The following is a 20,629-nucleotide window of genomic DNA, read 5'->3' as shown; positions in this document are numbered from 1 at the left end:
TTTTGGCATTTAAAATAAAATTTATTTGTATAAATCATTTGAACAAACGATAATATCTTTTCATTGCGAATGGGCGCTAACAAACAAAACAGATTGCAAGGGCGTTTCTTTATAGTTTTTTTTTTTTTGTTTTTTGCTACGGGTTTTTCTCTGGGCGTGCACAAGGATAATAACAATATTTGATGGTCTAGCCTAGGGGATAAAACATGGATAATCGCTGACTGATTGGCGCTTTCGATAACTTTAACATGCATTCTACAAATAGATAATTGTATAAATAATTTGACTATTGACTAGGGATAAATTTGTCGTATTTGCTTCTCGTTTCTTTGCTAATTGGCTAATGTGTATATTTGGATAGAATGCAACGCAGCAGCGGAATAAATAGAACATCGAATGAGTTGCACTGGGCAGACTAACTACTTAGCACTACTGATTAATTCATATAGAAATTCATGAGGCGGCGGCGAGATTCCATTTGTATTCCTCGTGCCATTTTCAAATTTCGAACATCGAGTTCAATTCGCCGCCCTTAAAACTCACCACTCCACGGTGTGCGTCTCGGCTAGCGGGTGGGCGTGGGGTTCTTAACTAGACTAACGGATAGTTTTCTTCGATTGGCAAGAGAAAAAAGCTCGGCTTTTCTTTTGGAGTTCTACGAAATGTAAAGCTCCACGCAGGAGTTGCTCACGATGGGCGTGGCAGCCGGTCCCGCCGCCCCCTGGCTGCCCGTCTTCAGCGGAGGCGCTGCAGCGGCCGTGGGCGTGGCGTGGTTGGTGTCTATGCTGAGCAGCGTTTGTGATGACGTTGCCACCGCCTCCTGAGACTTTGAGGGCGTGGTCGTGGGCGTTGCACCTGCAGGCGTGGCACTCTCCGTCGTGCCATTCAAAGCGATCGCTGGCAGAGCAGCTGGCATCTGCTGCTGCTGGAGGCTCTGCTTGCCGGAAGTGGAGTTGGCACTTCCGGTTCCGCTTGTCGTGGGCGAGAACTGCTTGGGCGGCACAAAGGACACGGCCGCCTTGGTGGGCGTGAGTATCAGGCCAGTGCTCGTGTGCGGAATGGCCACGCTGGGCGGCGAAAGCGGCGAAGGCGGAAAGAAGTCCAGGGGGTACTGCAAAATGTAATTAGCAATCAGTAAGTATGCCATAATTAAATAGATAATACATAATGCATTAATTCATCCATTTACAAATTCAACTATCTCAAAGAATATTGAAATGTGGTATAACTACAGAGCTATATAATGAAGATTTTTTTTACCACAAATTAAACAACACAAAAAAGCTTCATAAACTTGCTCATATAAATATATTAATATATTAATGCATTTGTAGTGGTTATTAATATGTTTTCCATATGTTTACCATATTAATAAACACAAATAATAAACAAATGCATTTCTATACTATTCCAAATCCCCGTTTTGTGGTCTAGCATTTATATCAAGTGAATTTATAGTGAAATCCCCTTAAAATAAAACACCTTTTTTTTTTACATTTACCCTACAAACAAACCGTAGTTTTATCTATCTCTTGTCACCCCAATTTCCCTCCAAAGCGGTGGGTATATATGACTCACTCTGGGGAGTGGACTGCGGTTCTTACCAGTGGCTGCGAGGGCGAGTGCGCCCCCGGCTGGCTGTAGTAGGTGGTGGGCGAGACGGGCGGACTCGGGTAGGGCCAGTAGACGAGGGGCGGCGGGTAGAAGGCGGACGCCGGGTGGTGGTGCGGATGGTGGTGCGATCGGGGCGTGGCCAGCAGGGGCGTGTGCGGCGGCGGCGGTGGTGGGGCAGCTCCATAGGCTGGGAAAGGTCCGCCAAAGTGGGCGCCCAGCACAGCGGCACCTAGGTAAAAAGTAAATAAAAAGTGTTATTCCGCGGAAATCTCATAGCCGGCAGGGGCACTCCAACATAAAAAAGGGGAGTTTTCATTCTGGGAACTGGTAAGTATTAAGTGTTGTGAGTATGGCTTTTGCTTTTGTTGAAACTGGGAAGGAAAGGGTTTCAGCAGACATATACAAGATATACAGGTATATATGCGTGGGTTTTATCAGGTATAAACCCGCTGATCTTCTCAGATCTCGCAGTGATTCTTCTAGTTCGCGATTCAATCCGTCATTGTTGGGGTTACTGGGGTTAGTTAGTGATCTTAACTCCGTAGGTATTATAATTGGCCAGTTAGTTAGTCGGTTAGCAGGGGCAAAATTGTATTCAAATCACTCACCGTTTAGACATTGCAAATGGTAGGAGAGACATATATAGTTGGTATATTGGAACGAGTATCTTACCACCTCACCCAGAGACCATGAAACAGTTGCGCACAAGTACGAGTACAAATTTTGAACATGTTTTTAGCCGATCGTTTTGGTTTTAATTTTGATTTTGATTTATAATATTTTTTTTGTTTCGATTGTATTGTTTGTTTAATCCAAGCACCAGACCTCGGGAGGCCGTAATTGATTATAGAGTTTGCTCTTGAGGGAACAGACTGCGTCGAGTTACATACAGGATGCGACTATGACTAGTACGATCATGATGGACATTCCACTTAGAGTTACGAGAGTATTTATTATATGTGGCTAGAACAGTGACGGAAACAGAAACCAAACAAACTCCAAAATGCCGATTCCGGATATCCACTCCCAGCTTTTTGGCCCAACGACGAGGCGCTGAAATCGCGATCTAGTGTAAAGCTAAAGCCCAAGCCCGATACCCCAGTTACATGTACATATATAGGTGTGTGAGTGGCGGGATATAGTGTGGGCTATAAGGATTCGGGATAGGGATATTCTGGGGTTCAGCGACTCTCTTCTCGATTCGGGATATTCGATGTTAGTAGGGAACCCATTATGATATCGTGTTGTTTTGTTAGTAGGTCTTTCGATTCGATCCTCTACTCGTCGGGTAACACACACAATAGAGCGAAAGAGATGCCGACAGTGTAGGAAAGAGACAGATAGAGAGAGAGAGAGAGAGAGAGAGCGGGCTTAGTTTAGGCGGTATGTCGTATTTTATTGATGTAAAAAATTAATCAAAGATTGTTGTTTACTAACATCTAGTGGTAAAAAAGAATGGAATATCAAAAATCGTAAAGTTTCCAAAAAACATTTAAAAACTGCTGTGCGTACGAACTAGTTAAGTAGATATTATTGATTATGTGTGTTGTTTTTTTTTTGTTTGTTTAAAGTGGCCATAGAACCCGCTCGGAAGCCACTCGATTGCCGTTCTACATAAGACTATTGGTTAAATTAGACTAAGGATTAGGCTAGGCGCAGACTATCTTTCCCATGCCTTTCCCCGGCAAAGCTCGATTCTCCCAAGTCGAACGGAACTCAGTGTTAGACGCAGCAGGAGAAGAGAGAGGTGGATTCAAGGAGCTTGGGTTTTATTTTTTTAGGGATTTTGGGGGGGGTGGAAAGGTCCTTCCGGAAGACGCTGACAAAAGCTCTTATGTGTGTACACATTTTGCAAAATGCTTCTTGAAAATCGTTTTTATCTCGGTAAAAGTTCCATAACTTACATTGCAGAAATATATAAATTATATAATTTAGTTAAGAGCGACTTAAAGCCAACAAGCATTTTGCAGGGATATAAGCCCGAGTCACCAGTAACCAGTTATCATCCGATTATGCAGACTAGACACACTATATCTATATAGACACTTAAGCGCCCCGACTTACAACAAGCTTTAGACCATTGATCTAGCTGATCCCGACTAAATTAGTGATGACAGAGAACACACAAACAGTAAAAGGCACTTCGATATCGAGAGATATAGATATAGAGAGTGATAGAGTGGAGTAGAGAGAATTACCCCGGATTGCGACTAACACCAGTTACGCACACTTAAGAGCTACACCATTAGATCTAGTCACTATTTGTATTTATAGGGTGTACGATATTGCAAGTCAGACGATGAGATTATATTAATAATTGATTTGATTGTTAGCGGCCATGGAGAGAGACACGGGAAAAGATCGCCGGTAGAATTAATATGCAAACCCATTTTACAAGTCGCACAATCTTACAGCTAGCGTGTTTTTAAATGTAGGTATGTATGTTTATATAAATCGATAGGCACACAACTCCACCCATCGACGGTTATTCCAAAGACGCTTGTCTTACAAAACATGGTTTCGTGATATTCGCTTAACTCGTGTTAGCCCGTAATTCTCGACTTCGGTTTCGATTTCGATTTCGATTTTGATTTCGTTTCGGGGGTTCGATTTCAAATTCAGCTTAAATTTGCGCTTGAGCCAACACCTGACTTGGTTCATGGAGGGAGGAGGAGTAGGGGGAGGATGGCCCATGGGCGGGGGTGGCTCTTTATAAAAAAAGGGTTCCAAAGGGTTAACACTAAAATTAGATTGCACTTAAATGGGCGTGGTGGCCACCGAACCACCCACAAGATCTCTCCTTCTATCGCTCGCTCCATGAACCACGTTAGCCTCTGTTGATTGCCTTCGAATCGGGGGATCGTAAAGGGACTATATATACCTCATCCAGGATATATACTCCCCCTTGCGTACCACACACGCACGCACACACACACCAAGCGTAAAAGAACATTTAAAAGTAGGATCCAAAGATGTGGAATGCTTAGTAGAACACAAGTGATCAGGACTCAAGATCCTTTTTCTTATAAATTCCCTCTGTTAGCCGGTGTACTTATGCGTATATATATATGGGTGAGCAGTGCTTGTGGGTATGTGTGTGTGTGCCCGCGTGTGTATATATATTAAGTATATATAGTAAGTATTATTCGCTTAGACCATAGACAAGTATGCTTAGACTACTACGAGTACTCCATACAAGAAAAGTACTTAAGTCTACGTTCCAAGTCGGTAATAATTAAGCTCTATATCTAGAGAATGTCTGGTATGCAAGTGAGTGTGTGTGTTTGAGTGTGTGTGTGTTTGTGGCCATGATGATACATGATATATATGTATGATTGTCTGTGCGCCTTAATGTTGGTATTATATATGAACACCCCACCCACTCGCGGAATGTGCCCGAAGTGCTGGAGTTTTGGGAGCTCTTATTTCAGGTTAAAACCCGGGCCTTATCTGCCCGGAATATATATGGTCTATATGTCGGTTACTATATATTCGGATTGTAGTACGAATAGACACTGCTGGTCTGTCGGTTCAAGGCCCTTTTGGCCGCACTGGCTGCCGCTGCCGCTCCAGCTGCCTCCTGTTGAAAGGCATTCTCGTACGATCGCTTCATCGACTGACTCAGCGAGGAGTTGCCGCCGCCGGCGGACGTGGCCGCTGCTGCTGCCGCTCCAGCTGCGGCGGCGGCGGCGGCAGTTCCTGGCGCCACGCCCACGCCCGTTGCCGCCCCCGCGGCGGACATGTAGCCGAGCGGAAAGGGCGGCAAGTAGGCGGTCGACGGCCGCTGCATGAGCACGAATTGCGGCTGTCCCTGCTGCAACATGGCGCTCGCGTAGAGCTGCTGCTGCTGCTGCTGTTGCAGGTACAGCGGATGCTGCTGCAGCATCGCACTAGCGTACAGTTGCTGCTGCTGCTGTTGCTGCTGTTCGGCGGCCAGAGCAGCAGCCGCCGCCTGTTGGCGCACCAAGAGGCTCTGCTGCGCAATGAACTGCGCCTGCTGTTGGGCCAGCAAAGCGGGTGTGGAAGCTGCCGCAGCAGCGGCAGAAGATCCCGGTGGTGGCAGCGAAAAGGGATTGAGGGCGTAACCCTGGGGAGTCAAGGTGACGGCTGCATTCTGCAGCGAGGCAGCGGAGTGGGCGGTGGCAGCGGGCGCCGAAGAAGGCTGGCCGGCGGCCATGAAGGAGGCCAGACCGGAAACGGAAGCGGCCGAGAGACCCGGCAACATGGCCGTCGAGGCGGACAGTCCGTGGTGGGCGGCGGCGGCGGCTGCAACCGCATGGGCGTGGCCCGGGGTGTGCGCATGCGCATGTGTGTGCGGGTGTGAGTGTGTATGTGAGCCGCCGAGCGGCGATTGAGCTGTGCCGGCGGCAACGGTCGTCGGCGACTGACCCGCCGTACTGAACATACCCGTGGTGGCGGCCAGCAGCGAGGGCTGCTTGTGGGCGTGGCCATGATGTGGGGGCGGCGGCTGGGCCACCGGCGAGGCCAGACCGCCATTGAGGACCATGTTCATGTCGTCGCCGCAGCACTGGAACACCTCGATGTACCGGAACTTCTTTCCAAAGACCATGAACTGGTTGTGCTTCCGCTGCGCACACAGACGCGCCGACTCCTCCAAATCCATTTGGATGAAGGCCTCTCCACTGGGTTGACCCTGCAATGGATTGAGTATTTCAATTAGAGATCTAAACCAGTTAGAATTATAAGTACCCACCTGAGCATTGATCACCATGTGCACGCCCTGGTAGATGATGTGCTTGGCAAAGTCGTCGAGGAAGTGCAGGATGTGCTCGACCATCGCCTCGTAGGGCAGTCCGCGCAGCCGGATGCAGTTCTTGGTGGTGCCCGAGGTGATGAGGTGCTGTGTGGGTAGAGGGAGAGCGGGAGGCGGGGGGAGGGAGGGGTTTAGCAGGTTAGCTGGACTGGCACCGAGGCCGTGGGCGAGGCTGTGGGCACCCACCTGCGGCAGCAGCGGCAGCTGCATCGACGGCAGCTGGGCGATCAGTGGCGGCTGGCTGTGGCCGCCGCTCGACTCGTAGTTCTTGGGGTCCATCGACCGGTTGAGCACCTGCTGCACCTCGGCGGTCGTCGAGCGGAAGAGCTCGATGTACCGCTGCCCGATGGACTCGCGGTGCCGTCCCAGCGCCTTCGGAGCATCCGTTTCGTGGGCGAACAACACGAAGGCGTCGCCGGTGGCCCGTCCGTCCGGCTTCTTCACGAAGAGAACGCCTTCGCTTCCGTCGAGGACGTGACACGGCGGCGTATCGCCGGTGGTGAAAAAGTCCAGCTGAACAGATAGAACATATTCAATTAGTTTCGGATTCAATTAATAAATGAGAAATCTGTTCTTCTTAGTGAAATTGTAAACCAAAGATATTACGGTTGAAAGTCAATTGCCAACTGAATCATTTAAAATTCATAATTGCAATTCCCAGAGATGATTAAGAATCCTATGATTATTATCATTACAACTAACTAACTCGTTAATAACAAACTAAATAATTACAAACTAATAAATAATCATACTTCCAGGAATCAACAATATTTTCTGAACAATGTAATACTTTTCTATAGTTTTACAAAGTAAAGAGTTTTTTAGCTGGTAACTATTATATTTATGATTCTTATTTAATCAAATATTTTTTTAAAATGTAGTAATATTAAAAGTACTATATATTGATAAATAAAATCCCATGATTTGCAGTGTATTCAAAACAAGATTAATGGCTGTTTTTGTTTGTGTTCTCATAAGATTTGAAAAGAATTTCTTTGACAATTATTTTAAGTAACTCTTAGAACTGCAGAGCTTCCTGAACTCCACCAAAGTACTCACCACTTGCTTGGCTGTGGCATCGTAGGGCAATCCCCGCATCCGAATGATCACCTGGGCGCCCTTGGAGAGGAAGGCCTGCGCCTCGTTGGAGGCTCCGCCGGCGATGGCCAGGAAGTCCTCGCCGGAGGCGCGATACACCTCGATGTAGCGGGCGCCGATGTGGTTCTTGTGCCGCTTGAGCGCCATGTCGCGATGCTCCTGGCTGACGAAGCGGATGAGAGCCTCGCCGTTGCGACGACCCAGCGGAGAGAGGCAGAGGGCCACGCCGCCCCTGGAGTTCATGAATGGGGAGAAGGCAAGAGAGTTAGTTGGGTGGTGGGTTAGCGGGGGTGGACAGACGATAAAGTGGGTCGGGCGCAATCTCAAAAGGGGCGACCTCTGAACCGGCTTATCGATGGGCTGCCGCTTTTGAGGCTTAAGTAAGACCCCACACACAATCACTACTCACTTGGCTACGTTGAGTCCGCGGAAGAACTTGGCGATGTCCTGGTCGCTGCTCTGCCAGGGAAGTCCTCTGGCCCGCACAATGCAATTCCCGTCGACCTCGTCGTCAATGGAGCTGTAAAGAAAGGGTTTTTGAGAAACTATGTTGGTAATTCTGGAGAAACCTTTGGGAGAAACCTATCCCAAAAGCGGGTTATGCAACTCTGAGAAGCTCTTCTTGGAAAAGGAGAAAAGGCGTCGCAGTCACGTTCCGCAATGTGCAACCAAAGTTCTTGACGACTACCAAGTCGCATAAACATTTCTGCTGACTCTCCCGCAAAACTCACACTCGCGCAACTTGAAACGGAATGTCATGCATAAATGGGCCAGAAAAAAAAAAAAAAAAAAATGAAATGAAAATGAAAATAAAACCAAACGAGTTGCGCGAACAAATAAAAACATGAATAATCAGAGTTTTTTCGAAGGAGTTCTACAAACAAACAAAGCGGGTTAGGGTTTAGGTACCTCTGCCAGCTGGCTAATTGAATATTTTATAGTGATTGGGCCCGAAAAAAAAACAGATTTCGACTTCGACTTGGAGCTTCAGGAGCCGTAGGTGAGTGAAATTTTCCTAGGCGATTCCGCGATAACAAGAGCCGTGCATTCACGTTGCCTCTGATCCGTGGCGATGTTACGATGCCACCCGATACCGCACGATCCCAGATCGGTCGAGCACCGATCCCCTGGAAATACTTTGGCTATATGGCGAGACTCTACGACCGAACGACTCAGCTCTTATCGCCTTCCAATCCAAACGAAGACTGACGAGAGCGACGCTCCCAGCTGCGATTTGTTGGGGCCTTCGTCTTCCACAAAAGTCTGGGTTCTTGAGTGATTTCTTTGTGGGCCCGCCGATCGAACTGAGTTTCCAGTTTCGAATTCTGAGTGAGTGTGTTTCCCACTCGAAATAGTGCTTGGATCAGCTGAGAAGGGGCTTGAGTCGACTCGCTTTTCGTGGGAACTAGTTCGAACAGTTTGAGGGCAGAAACCACTGCCAAAACTCACCAAATTCCAGGTTCCAGTACCAGGTTGACCACCTCGTTTGCAGCAAATTTGTGACCTGTTCAAAAAAAGGTAGAGGTTGGTCAGAAATTCAGAGAGAATAAATTGGGTTATTAGAACTTACCTGCCTGCAGCAGGGTCTGGATCACAGTGACCATCTCGCGAGATTCGCGTATGTAAAAGTCGTTGTCTTCCACCGATGAGACGTTGAGTTCTGGCGGGATAATAGAAAGCAAGTAAATAAAGTTGTACATTTATTTAAGTTCAAAATAAATCCAAGTAATATAAAAATTAACTTATTTAACATTATCAGAAATAGGAATCTTCGTATTTAAATTTTGAAACTGGAAATGGATTGTAAACCAAAAGTTATTACTTTTAAATTTAAAAATTCTACTTTGAGTTTCTTATTAAAATGTTTAACCATTTAAGATTGAAATTGATCTTCGTTTGAGATAACAAATACTTTTAATAACTTTTTACACTGCTTTCTGTGCTGTGTCTGTGTCTACTTATTATTAACAAGAATATTAATTTGTTTCTTGTTAAACATAATAGATATTTGCATTAAATTGAGTCTGAGTCTGTTTACTTAACATAACCAGTTCAAATAAAGATTATTTTAATTAAGTCGAAATATTCCATTTAATAAGCTCGCTTTTTAGCCAATTCCAACTCACCTGCCAGCATTTCGGCGATGGATTGCGGCATTGGGAGCGCCGGAGCCTGCAGCATCTTCTTGACATCCTTGACGGGAACGAGGGCGCGGGCAAGATCGCCGGACTTGTAGCGCAGGAACTCCTTGCGCAGATCGCTGAAGCGGTTGTAGTACGCTGGGAGCTCCACATCCTTGGCACTGGCCTCCCGGTGGAGGCACTGCCTCAGGGGCAGCTGGCCATCGGTCACCAGCTTGATGTCGGCGTCGTGGAGCGACAGAGATCGCAGGTAGGCATCGAACTGAAAGGGCGGAGACGCGGAATCATTAGTACTGAATGGCAATTAGCACTTGGCACTTGCGCAGACAGTGAGAGCAACAGACAGAGAGATCTGGGGAGCCAAAGGTTAATTCTAGTGCAGGGGAAAATACCCCAAACATTCCACTGGGTTGGAGAGGAAAAGTAGTTGCCGCGGGTCACCGATAGTGGCACATTCCCCATTCCGCGCCCCAATGCCACTGGCTCAAACCCGTTTAGTGGCCGGCAATTATTGCCAATTAAGTGAACAGTTTTCAGCCGTGTCATGGTGAGTAAATATAACACGCGGCTTAATGTCGCATTACCCGCTCGAAATCGCCGCAGAGCAAAGGAGTATAATCCAGATGACATCACTAATCCCAGGCCACACTCTGCAGCTCCCCTTTCGAATGCATTCAGCTGCTCCGGCCAATGGCTTTATTGGCCCTATTGACTTGGCCAATTAGTATGCCAGACCTGTGCCGGATTCTCAGTGCGTCACGCGCGAATCTCGCCGGGGAACAAAGGTTCCCAGATGCACCTTTAAGCCGCGCTAAGTAATTGCCCTGACCAATGGGATCTGGTATAAAGAAGGTTAGGAGAACTCATCAAGTCTGTGATAGAATTCTCTAGTCGGGTGTTACAGCTCTATTCAATGAGCATTAGTAGCAAACTTGCTCAGTGCAACTATTTCAAAATCAACTTCAAAGTCTTATTATATTACATTATATTATATTATATTATTAAGACTTGATAACCTTTTAAAACTTTTCTGTTCTGATGAGCGCTATTAACTTATTGCAGATTTCATAATCTAGAAAATAAACTCATGATGCAGTTAATGATGCATAATAAATAATGATAAAATGAAGAATAAACTAATGATGCAGATTCATAGAAATAGAAATAGATGAAATAGCGAATTCAACGAGGTATACCACTCGTAAATCAGATTAAAATTAGCACAGTTATGGGTTCATCTTTCAGGTTCAGAGGGTACTAAATGTTTGAAGTGCCTACATTTCTGATGATTCAACACTCCAAACATTTCATAACTTTCCCCTCCACATTCATATCCAGATCTTTTATCTGCATCAGCAGCCAATAATATGTGTTTTGTTTGCTTCGCTGCGTTTTCCCGTTCTTGTGTCTAAATGGAACTGGGGGCTTGCCTGGAGTGTTTTCCTTATCAATGGTTTAGATAAGCGACGGAGGTTATAGTGCCCAGTGCGCTTGAAATCTGTGCTGGGCCAAAGGTCATCTGAGATTATGCAATCCGAAATCTTCAATTGGCGATTATTGATAACGTTAAATGTGTGAATCACTTTAAATATTCTAGAAACTGTTTATAAAACCAGAAGTACACTGAAGAGTTGTGTATTATTTTTTACTGTGTGGAAACTTGATGCCCACTGATAAGAAGCGACGCATCACGCCACATAAAAGTCGGGGCAAGGACCAACAACGACTCATTTTTTTAGAGGGTGTGCTCCATAAATAGACCCATCCGAAACCCTCCCCCGAAAAAAGAAACGTGTGCATTCACTAGTGGCATAGTGCAGGTCGTAATCTTATCGCAATCAGCCGATAACCGGCTGGAATCCAAACAAGCCGAACAACGTGCTCTGATTACCGCACGGATCAGATTGGATTATTCTCGTACGCACCTCTTCGATGGCCTCGCTCAATGGTTTCCCCGCCGCCTGGGCCTCTGCGATGGGTAGAATCAGCTCGGATCCGTTCTCCAGACTGCTCCCGTTGCCACTGCCTGCTCCGTTGCCGTTATTGGTGTCCCCGATGGCCAGGGGCGGGGAACTGGCCGTGTTGTTGGTGGCACTCGAGTTGTCCGAGGAGCTCGAGATGGTGCGATCCTTGATGAAGTAGCCATCCGGCCGCACGAGTATTTGTTTGGTGCCCACGATCTGAAATTGAGTTGAGTTTGAGGAGAGACAGTCATTAGTGTACCTTGAAAATGATAAGTGTCGGCAATAATGATAGGGGCAATATAAGGTTGAGTTGCAGGTAAGAGCTATCAAAGGGTGTTATTATCTTGGCTATAATTTGGTTGTAGGTGTATTTAAAATCCAATCTTCTACTATAAAATGTATTCTTAGACAAAATGTTTACATTATAATACATTTTAAAAGCTACTTTAGGGGTTCGAAAAACAATAACCCTTACTGTTCCCAGTCTTATCACCTGGAACAAAAATAAGAACAACTTTTCATATTACTATCATCTGATTAAGGGGAACACCTGCAATTCAGAGCGCAATTCAGATTAGTTTTCGGAATTTTCTAATGTAACCCTCTTTATTTCTGGTCTTATGGAAAACCTCCGGATTTTCTCTGTCCGAAAACCACAAACGCAATCCCAGGGGAACAAAGAATACGGCTTGCGTCAGCGGATATGCAAAGAAGTCTTAATCCGAATCGGAATCGGAATCGAGGCACTCTGCAGGTAGTTGGGCCCTATGCAAATCTAAACAGCGTAGGCTTTAGAAAGAAAACTAAAATTGTGCTTTTCTTTGTTTTCCGATTTCTGCCGGCGTCCGAAATCGATTTGCATAGGCTTTGAATGTCAGAACAATACTGGATTCGGAGGTAAAAAAAAAAAATGGGAAAAGGAAATGGGGATATGGGTGTACGGCTGCAAGGAAATGAAATATGCATGAGTTGCGGTCATGTTAAATTCAACGGACAAGAATGTGGGCCTCACTCGGGGGTTAAGATCGCCCCTTATTATGGGGATCTCAACACAGGGGGGAGCATTTATTCCCATTACCAATAGGAAGCCCACCGATATCAGCTGAATAGGAACGAACAGCGATTGATTAATTAAAGTTCAGCCAGCTAAGAGTTCTAATTGGTTCAAGTAGAGCTGCAAAGTGAGAGAGATTAAGAGCAGGCTTAACCGCCTCGCGACTTTTTGCAGTTTGTTTTCGAATGTTAATTAACTTTAATTGTTGCCATACGAGTCATAACTAGCCTGTAATTAACATGCCAATTACTGCATCGGTATACGCGTATGTAAGCCAGCGAGTGTGCGAGTGTGGCTGTATCAAATCAAGTAAATTACTCTCGAGCAAGAAAACTATAACAAAGAAATTCAATTGGAGATCGAACTGACACGAAAATGGATCGCCTGAAACGGAAAACGATGTTTCCGCTTTCGAAAGTCTGCCACCAATAAATTTTCTTATCACGGTGTCCAAGCAAATGCTATGTTTGTATAATATAATCAAAACGATCACATTTGACAGTTTGGTCGCACTCCCCTTCAACTGTCCAAAAAAGACATACTGTCGCTCCATTAGGCAGGCAAATGACAGTCAGAATCGGTCAGCATATTGCCCATTATTATTATAATTCGATGTCGACATCTATGGCAGGAGGGCCTTCAATACCGAATCCAATTCCAACTGATATCAGCTGGAATATTGCAATCATCGTGATGAGGCTTTGCGATGACTTTCTGTTTCTAGTAATTCTTTTCATGTGGAGTACTTAACGATCTACTTTTGCAACACTAAAGCATTTTCGCTCATATTATTTAATTATATCACATAACTAGCGCTACTTTCCCCCTTTGGGAAAAAAAAATAATATATAAAGCCGTATATTTTTAGATTATTTCATCTTGGCAATCACGCCTCGGTCTGCTGATATATGCTAACTATATTCACAGCTCAAATAACTTTAAGGTTACCCAAATATATACTCAAAACTCTGTCAGATCTTATAATTATATAGTTACGTTTCTTCTAAGATATAGCGACACTTTCCACTGGTGTGCGAATACCGTTCGAGCATAATGTGGCTCGGAAATTAGCATTTATTTCGCAGAGCGAATTTGGTATTCAGATATGCACCGAGCGAGCATAAAGGTATATAAAGTATATTTTATTCAGAAGTGTGGCCTAGACTCGTATAGCTCATTAGGGACCGAACACTGAACCAAAACTGGCGGAGAAAGGGAAGTAGGATTTTGGAGAAATTCGCTCGTCTGCTGACCCCTTGACCTGGCCAAAAACAAAAAAAAACATATTAAGAGAAAAGCGATATAATAATACCAATGATCTGCGGCGGGGACTCACCACAAAGATTAGCATAAAAATTGGCCCCAAAGCCGAAACGTTTTGCGAAAGCCACTTAGCTGGAAGCCAGAGTTTAACATCGGGTAATTAATTCACAATAATTTGGCATCCGCGGCAGACAGAAGCTGTCTGCTCTGACACCGGGTCAGGGCTTTAGGAAACCAAAACAGAAATAGAAGCGTTCGTTATTTCGGTCCCCCAATGTCGCCATTAAATGCCACTTAAGATCAGCGCGGAGGAGGGCTTTCGAACGGGCTGGACGGCCAGGGCGTAGCAGCTGCACTTACTAAAATGTTGCGTGCTCGTCATAAAATAGCGACAATGTCAGGCAAACACATCGGGTAGCCCCGGCTAAGCTAATGCCAGCAAATAGCCTCAAGAGCCCCGACCCGAAGGTACACACAGAGCTATCTAATGGCCGGCAATTTCCTTCATCAGTTCTAGCCGGTGCGAAAACAACGTTGACAGTACTATATATATATATATTAGCTATATCTTCAAGTCGGTGCCTCTAAACACGCAGCCTCCGCCGGAATCGAAGCGCCCACGTAACCCCCATATACGATACGATGCGATACGGGTTTTTGTGTGCACTCGAAACTATGGAGTACTGGGCAAATAAAATTGCGTACCGAAAGCGTCATTATTGGGTCCCCACAAAATGCATTGAAATGGGAAAATCGAATAGCGATTCAATGCAATGAGTTTTACCAGTTTTTTAAAGTCGAAAACAAATCAATTATAACTATAAGCGTACGTTTTGCAATTACTGAAGTTAACAATTTCATAGTTAAATTTTTAGGTATAATTTATTTAAAAAACTCTTAAAATGTGGTCATTAAAAATACGTCTAAAGGGTTGACATTCCCACAGCATTACATCATTTCCGAAAAGAAAATCTTCTGTGTGCTTTCTTGGAAAACTTGCTTGGGCGCTTGACAAATAAATTTTAATGGCAGGCTTTAGTTTGTTGGGGGAATTTCGCAATGCCATGGAGCAGGCTCCCACGAGGGCTTTTGACTAAGCTGCAGGTCTCGGTTGTTGGCCTGCCCTTAGCCACCTCGGATGTTTAGAGATTTTTTCCAAACAATTAGTGTCAATCGCTTGGCAAACTCAAAATATGCAAATATCCATATACAATGTGCACAACCCTCCTTTTTTCCGCACTCCTCCATTTGGGAGGGATCTTCCAAAACAAAAAAACATAAATATAAACGGAGAACAATCTTGACATTCTTATCTCGCACTTATTAAGTATATATGCTGGTAGAAAGCATACCCACTAATTAGATTTTTAGTGAATTCAGCTTACTAAAATGAAATGTCAGATATTTTTCTAGTATTTTGAACTTTCACCAGGAATTGAATCCATCAGTTCTTGAATCTATTAAACTCTTGGGTATTTTCAAAATGGCTCCAATAAAAACTCTCGTTTAGCATCGCCTACTTTTGGCGAATCAAAATCGAGAGCTGTAACATAATCAACGATCGCCATTCCACAGTTGAAAGTGCAGTGTGAGTTTCTTTGTGTGTGCGAGCGGTCTGTTATCGCACAGCATTCATTTTAATTAATGACTGTAGATGAGAGCCGAGCGACCAAACAAAATGGTGGCCAGTGGGCGGTGCCAACCGAGTTTCCCCCAGACATTTTTGCTTTTACACTTCCTCATAGTGAAAACATCTCATCAATAAAATTTAAGAGATAGAAGAAACTGATTATTGAATTTTGAAACATAAAATAATTTTATAAGAATACCAATCAATTATTATTTATGTATTAACAACTCTGACTGAAAAGAATTACTATTTAAAATCTAAAAAGATTTTGACTTACCTGTCCAGTGGAGACCTCCAAGAGGACAAAGACCAGCAATATGATCTCCTTCTCATCCGATCCCAGCCCGGATCCGTTCTGGCCACACGTGGCGATGTACAGTGAAACAACGTGTTCGGGAACCTGCATTTTGCTAACCTATTTCTGTGATGATTGTGCTAAAGATGGTTGGCTGGATCCCTTGACTATGTCTATTGCTAGTGATTCTGCTCCTTAGCCTGAAGCCTCATTCCAGCTTAGCTTGGGATGATCTGCATCTCAGGGCTACTCCGCCAGCGGCTGAGCCTGAAAAAGAAGAAGAGAAGAGGGGAACCAGTGATTACATAATCGGCACAAAAACAACAAACTGCACACTTGGACTTTGGGCTGCACATTAAGCGAGCGCTAATTACGAGTGCGTTCAAGAAATGTCAAACAAAGCGAATCGGTTTGTGGCAGAGTCAAAGTTTGCCAAAGCAAAGCCCACTATAAAGATATTTAGTATACTGTACGAACTGTAAGCTCGTACTAAAAAAATCGAAAAGAAAGTCAAAGTCCGGCGAATCGCGCGAAACTTGGCAAAACGCTTAACATCGCGACATTTTGCATATGCAATCCATCGTCTGTCCCTCACTTAACCCATGTGACGTTGCCAGTTTTTCCCGCCGCGTTGCCGCATTGCCGCTTTTCAGCTGCATTTGTAATTGGCTCGGAATTTTGCTTCTAAGACCGCTGACGTCAAGCGGGTCAAATTGAAATTAAAGTATTAACCCCCGGCTGGCGATTTGAAATTTAATTTCGCGCAGGGGCAACGAAAAGCGAAAAAGCAAACGGAGGACGGACGACAAAATTACAGTGCAATTTTATGAGCATTTTTAATGTGAAAAGTTTTACTCTTAATGAAAACACAAGACCCTCAGAGTTCAACCCAAATGGCGCTCATGGGTTAATCGGGCGCGCAGGCGCAAATCGCTCTTTGTAGTTGTTACGACTGCTCTTTGTTGTAATTAAAATTTAAAATAATGCATACGTGCAAAAAGGCCAGTCGTCGTAATTGAGCCACTTTAAGTGGTCCTCGGGTCGGATCTGAACAGATCGGAACGGAAGCTGGACTGTATACAGTATACAGTATCCACCTCTTTAGATTTTTTCACATATGAACAGAGTGTGAATTAGCTTTAAAAAATTTTAACACATTTATCTCTTAGCGAGCTAAGTTCCTTATAGTCTTTAAGAGGTTTAAAAGTTATAGGACGACTAGTTTACTTCTAAGTTAAAAAATATCATAAGATATAATCAATTTGTTTAAAAAAGGTTTTTTAAATTTGTGGATGTTTGACTTATAGAAGTTTGACTGTAAAGTAAATCTCTGTTTTTATAGTCCACGCATGACTTGTTCGGGGGGATTCATCATCCCGAAGAGCGACCGTGTGGTAATGAGCGATTGCGGTCATATCTCGGTTATTGTGCAATTTATGACGTTAACTTTTTACGGGTTTTTAACAATCAACTTTTTTTTTGCATCTTGCACTGCCCTTTAACTCGTTTTTTTCCGTTAGCAGGAAATCTTCATCAATACAGGTTCCCACGATTTCTTGCGTCCCAAAAGAACTAACTCTGGCTCCAAGAGCTTTACCTTAAAGGTATAAACGGGTTCGCCAGATTGTTACTTTTGACACCACTTTTGAACTTCGGGGTTAGGTAAACAGAAAGCTTGTAAGTTCACTGTTAAAATATAAACTAAAGCCCAAAGTGCCCTATTTCCTGTTCCGTGCCTTTAAGCCCTTAGAGCCCATTAAAACCTTTTGATTTACCTCAACCTTATAGAGTGGCATATCATAAGTCGTGGGTTTATGAGTTGCTTTATGAGATTTTAATTGATTGCAGTGGTAGCGATAGAGTGATACTGTTATATCAAAAGGGCAGACACGCATTGATAAGTTTTCCCTTTCGTTGGGAACTCAGTGGCACAAGGAAATGGAAAAGGTACTCTCTTCATTAATGAATAACGGTGCGCAAGTCTGGGCCCAATTAAGTTAAAATAGAGAATGACCGAAAAGACAATGGGAAAGCGTTGGGGCCAATGGTCATTAAAAATAAGAAACCAAAATACAGACTTAAACTAATAGGTAAGCTACAGTGAAACTTTTCTATTTTTAACTGGCCGAGGATGAAGCAAGTATTTTAAATTATTAAGTCGCAAAATTCATTTATTTTTATTTTCATGAAAAAAAATGTTAAAATATTGAAAGGCAGATGTAAACTTTGTTGAAGAATCGGTCGGCTACTTTCCAATCTTTTTGACTGTACTGAAAGATTATCTGAATTTCATCAATAAAGGCCAACCTGAAGTTGAAGATTGTTTTTTCTTGTAAGACAAAACAATCAAGTTGTGATTAAATTCGAATTAGTGACAGGCGCAGCAGGAGTGCAATAAAAAGAGCTAATACCCCGACAACGGGGCAACAACTAATGCAATTAATGAATTGCTACCTGCTGATTGGTAAACCAGAAAGTGAGCAGATTTTACTTGTTGGTTATTTGTTTTTTTTTTCGGACTTGCTTATTAAATTATGAATTGCGCAAGTTTCTTTTTTACGGTTTTTGTTTTATGCATTGTTCCTCGCTTGCAAATATATATTGTTGTTGCTGGCGTGTGCCGTTAGTTTGTTGTTGGGGCAACAGGAAACTTATGATTGCGCAAAATTGCTGGCGAGAAATGCCAATTGCCAAAGTTATTCAGACACAAAAAAGTGGTAGAAAATGCAGAGAAAAAGGAAAATGGCTCTTACTCTATCTGGATTTTTATCTTTTTTCCTTTTTAACTGGAGCTCACGCAACCAACGAGTGCAACGTTGTTGTTTTTATGGTTCTCGCAAATAAAAAATCAAGATCAACATCTGTCAAACCTTAAATACACTGCGCATACTATGATGATAAAGACGTTACATAAAGTCAAGTTCACGACTTGATATTTTGTTTTTGAGCACAATAATTTCTACTAACCAGCATGAGTTTCAATTTCATATCTTATCTTTAAATTTAAATTAAGTGACTGGAATTTTCAAAAAAACCCCTTACCCCTAAAACAGTAAGTTGATTGATAGTTATTTTTAGATTTATTATTTTAATAAAATATTTTTCATTACTTTCTTTTCTTTAAAAAAAAAAAAGGTACACGAAGATAAAAAAAAGAAAAATGTAATTTTTAAAATATCGTTATGTAATTTTTTTTCAAGAAAGGGTATTATAAGCCTTCTGGCTCTCTTTCTCTTGGTAACTTAGTTTTGATCTCTGTTAACTGTAAATTTGTTTTCACTTTGTTTAGCGCACAGCCTTACTGTATTTTTTCTTGTTGGTTTTGTTGATGTTCATTCATTTCGGTATGTTTATTAGATTGTTCGACTTACAGCAACAACAAGTGGTTCTCAATCGGTTTTCTCCCTCCCCCTCTCTTGCGCTTTTTATCTCTTTCGCACTCGTTGTTGTTGGGATGCGACAGGTTGTTGGTAAATGATATCTACAGCTTCCTCTTGCTCTTCTTTCACTGCTTCTTCTTCTCCTTCTTACCCACTCTCTTTCGCTCGCTCCGCGGCGAGTTAACTGTTTTTACTGTTTTCTTGTTTTATGTATTTTTTTCCGTTCAACACGTTGTATACATTGCACTTGTTGGCTTTTCACAATTTTTGGTTTTTATTGCACTTTCTTTTCTCTCACACACAGAAATATTTCTCAATACAGTAATGTTTGATTCAACGCCCGCGTTGTTTTTGTCTGGTCTTTTGAATAGTTAACTACATTAATTAAAAGCCAACAAACAAGTCTGATTCTTCTTCTTGACCTGTTGCTTCTACCACTTTGACTTGTTGTCTTTTTTCTAGTTTGGTTTTTGGTGCGAGTGTGCGTGCGATCGAGTGTGTGTGTGTGCTGGATATTTTTGTTAACTCTTTTAACCGCCGCCGCGCGTCCGCTAGGTTTTAAGTTGAAAAAACAACTGATCGCCGCTGTGAAACTCAGGCAAGAAGGTAAATTAAGGTGAGTGCGCTGCGCTTGCGGAGAGGGAGCGAGCGAGAGCGAGAGAGCAGGCCAAACAAGATTCCAGCACGCACATACTAACAAAAACAACAACATAGCCAGGTGTGTGTTTGCCAATAGGCTCTGCGATAGTTGGCAACGCGGCGACGTACTCCGCAGTTAAAGCTTGGCTTAATGCAGAGAGTTAATCTCCTCTCTCCTTATTAGTTTCCCACGCTGCGCAAGACAGTTACGCTCAGTGAGCATGACAGGCGCTCTTACTCTTTCTCACTCCCTTTCACACACAGAAGTTACCTGCGCCGCTCCACCAACACACTCACCCTCGAGCACACTTACACCTGTACACTGTTTGCTTTGCTCTTCTTCTTCATCCTCTTCTTCTTCTTCGCTTGCTCAATTACCAACGGAAAACGGAGAATGCCCACGTAGAATAGACTGCTTACCTGTTTATTTTTCCTTTTGGCCAGAATCATCATAGCCAGCTATTAACTGTTTTTAAGTAGCGACTAATGTTAAAATATCACTGTTTTAGGAGCGGGCGAGAAACGAAGCAACAGGCGACGGCGACTTTCTGGCTACAACCGAGCAACAAAACGCGTTTGGTCTAAACGAGCGACAGAGAACGAGAGGTTAAAAAAGACAGAGAGAGAAGACCTCGGAGAGAGCGCAAGTGTCGGTGTGCGTGGGTCGCTTACCTGTGAAAATTCCGTGTCACGTCCGAATAAACATATCGTTATCGAAATATTAACCCGCTTTTCAAGATAACATTTCTGGGCAAAACAATTGTATACAATTTATAT

The 20,629-nt window shown here is 43.6% G+C and overlaps 1 protein-coding gene across 7 annotated transcripts; it reads right to left on the bottom strand.

Annotated features, from left to right (window-relative positions):
* Positions 1-20,516, bottom strand: LOC108087636 (RNA-binding protein fusilli). 7 transcript variants are annotated; one of them, XM_017185099.2, is made up of 13 exons: positions 19,205-19,813; positions 15,816-16,100; positions 11,553-11,807; positions 9,613-9,889; positions 9,057-9,146; positions 8,936-8,990; positions 7,896-8,006; positions 7,448-7,718; positions 6,575-6,901; positions 6,329-6,475; positions 6,022-6,268; positions 1,605-1,843; positions 1-1,111 (listed from the first exon to the last, which is right to left on the bottom strand). In XM_017185099.2, the coding sequence occupies exons 2-13, from the start codon at positions 15,942-15,944 to the stop codon at positions 656-658; spliced, it is 2,604 nt and encodes an 867-aa protein (XP_017040588.1). In that variant the 5' UTR covers positions 15,945-16,100; positions 19,205-19,813; the 3' UTR covers positions 1-655. The 7 variants fall into 7 exon arrangements, with proteins under 7 accessions (XP_017040588.1, XP_017040587.1, XP_017040585.1 ...); XM_017185098.2 differs by having other exon boundaries at positions 6,329-6,901; positions 19,205-19,815; XM_017185096.2 differs by lacking the exons at positions 1-1,111; positions 1,605-1,843 and having other exon boundaries at positions 2,986-6,268; positions 19,205-19,819.
* Between the last annotated feature and the right edge of the window lie 113 nt (positions 20,517-20,629).

The sequence above is a fragment of the Drosophila ficusphila genome, unplaced genomic scaffold (assembly GCF_018152265.1).
Source record: "Drosophila ficusphila isolate 14025-0441.05 unplaced genomic scaffold, ASM1815226v1 contig_414, whole genome shotgun sequence".
NCBI classification, from domain to species: Eukaryota; Metazoa; Arthropoda; class Insecta; order Diptera; family Drosophilidae; genus Drosophila; species Drosophila ficusphila.
Note: the sequence above shows the minus strand (reverse complement) of the source record. Positions and strands in the feature narration are given on the sequence as shown.

What these genes read in the sequence shown, in the direction of transcription:
- LOC108087636 (XM_017185094.2), bottom strand. Translation starts at nt 15,944, where the DNA reads ATGCAGGTTCCCGAACACGTTGTTTCACTGTACATCGCCACGTGTGGC. An exon ending in CCAGACCCTGCTGCAGGCAG is followed by an intron (nt 8,991 to 9,056) that starts GTAAGTTCTAAT and finishes TTTTTTGAACAG; the next exon opens with GTCACAAATTTGCTGCAAAC. An exon ending in ATGCCACAGCCAAGCAAGTG is followed by an intron (nt 6,902 to 7,447) that starts GTGAGTACTTTG and finishes CTATCTGTTCAG; the next exon opens with CTGGACTTTTTCACCACCGG.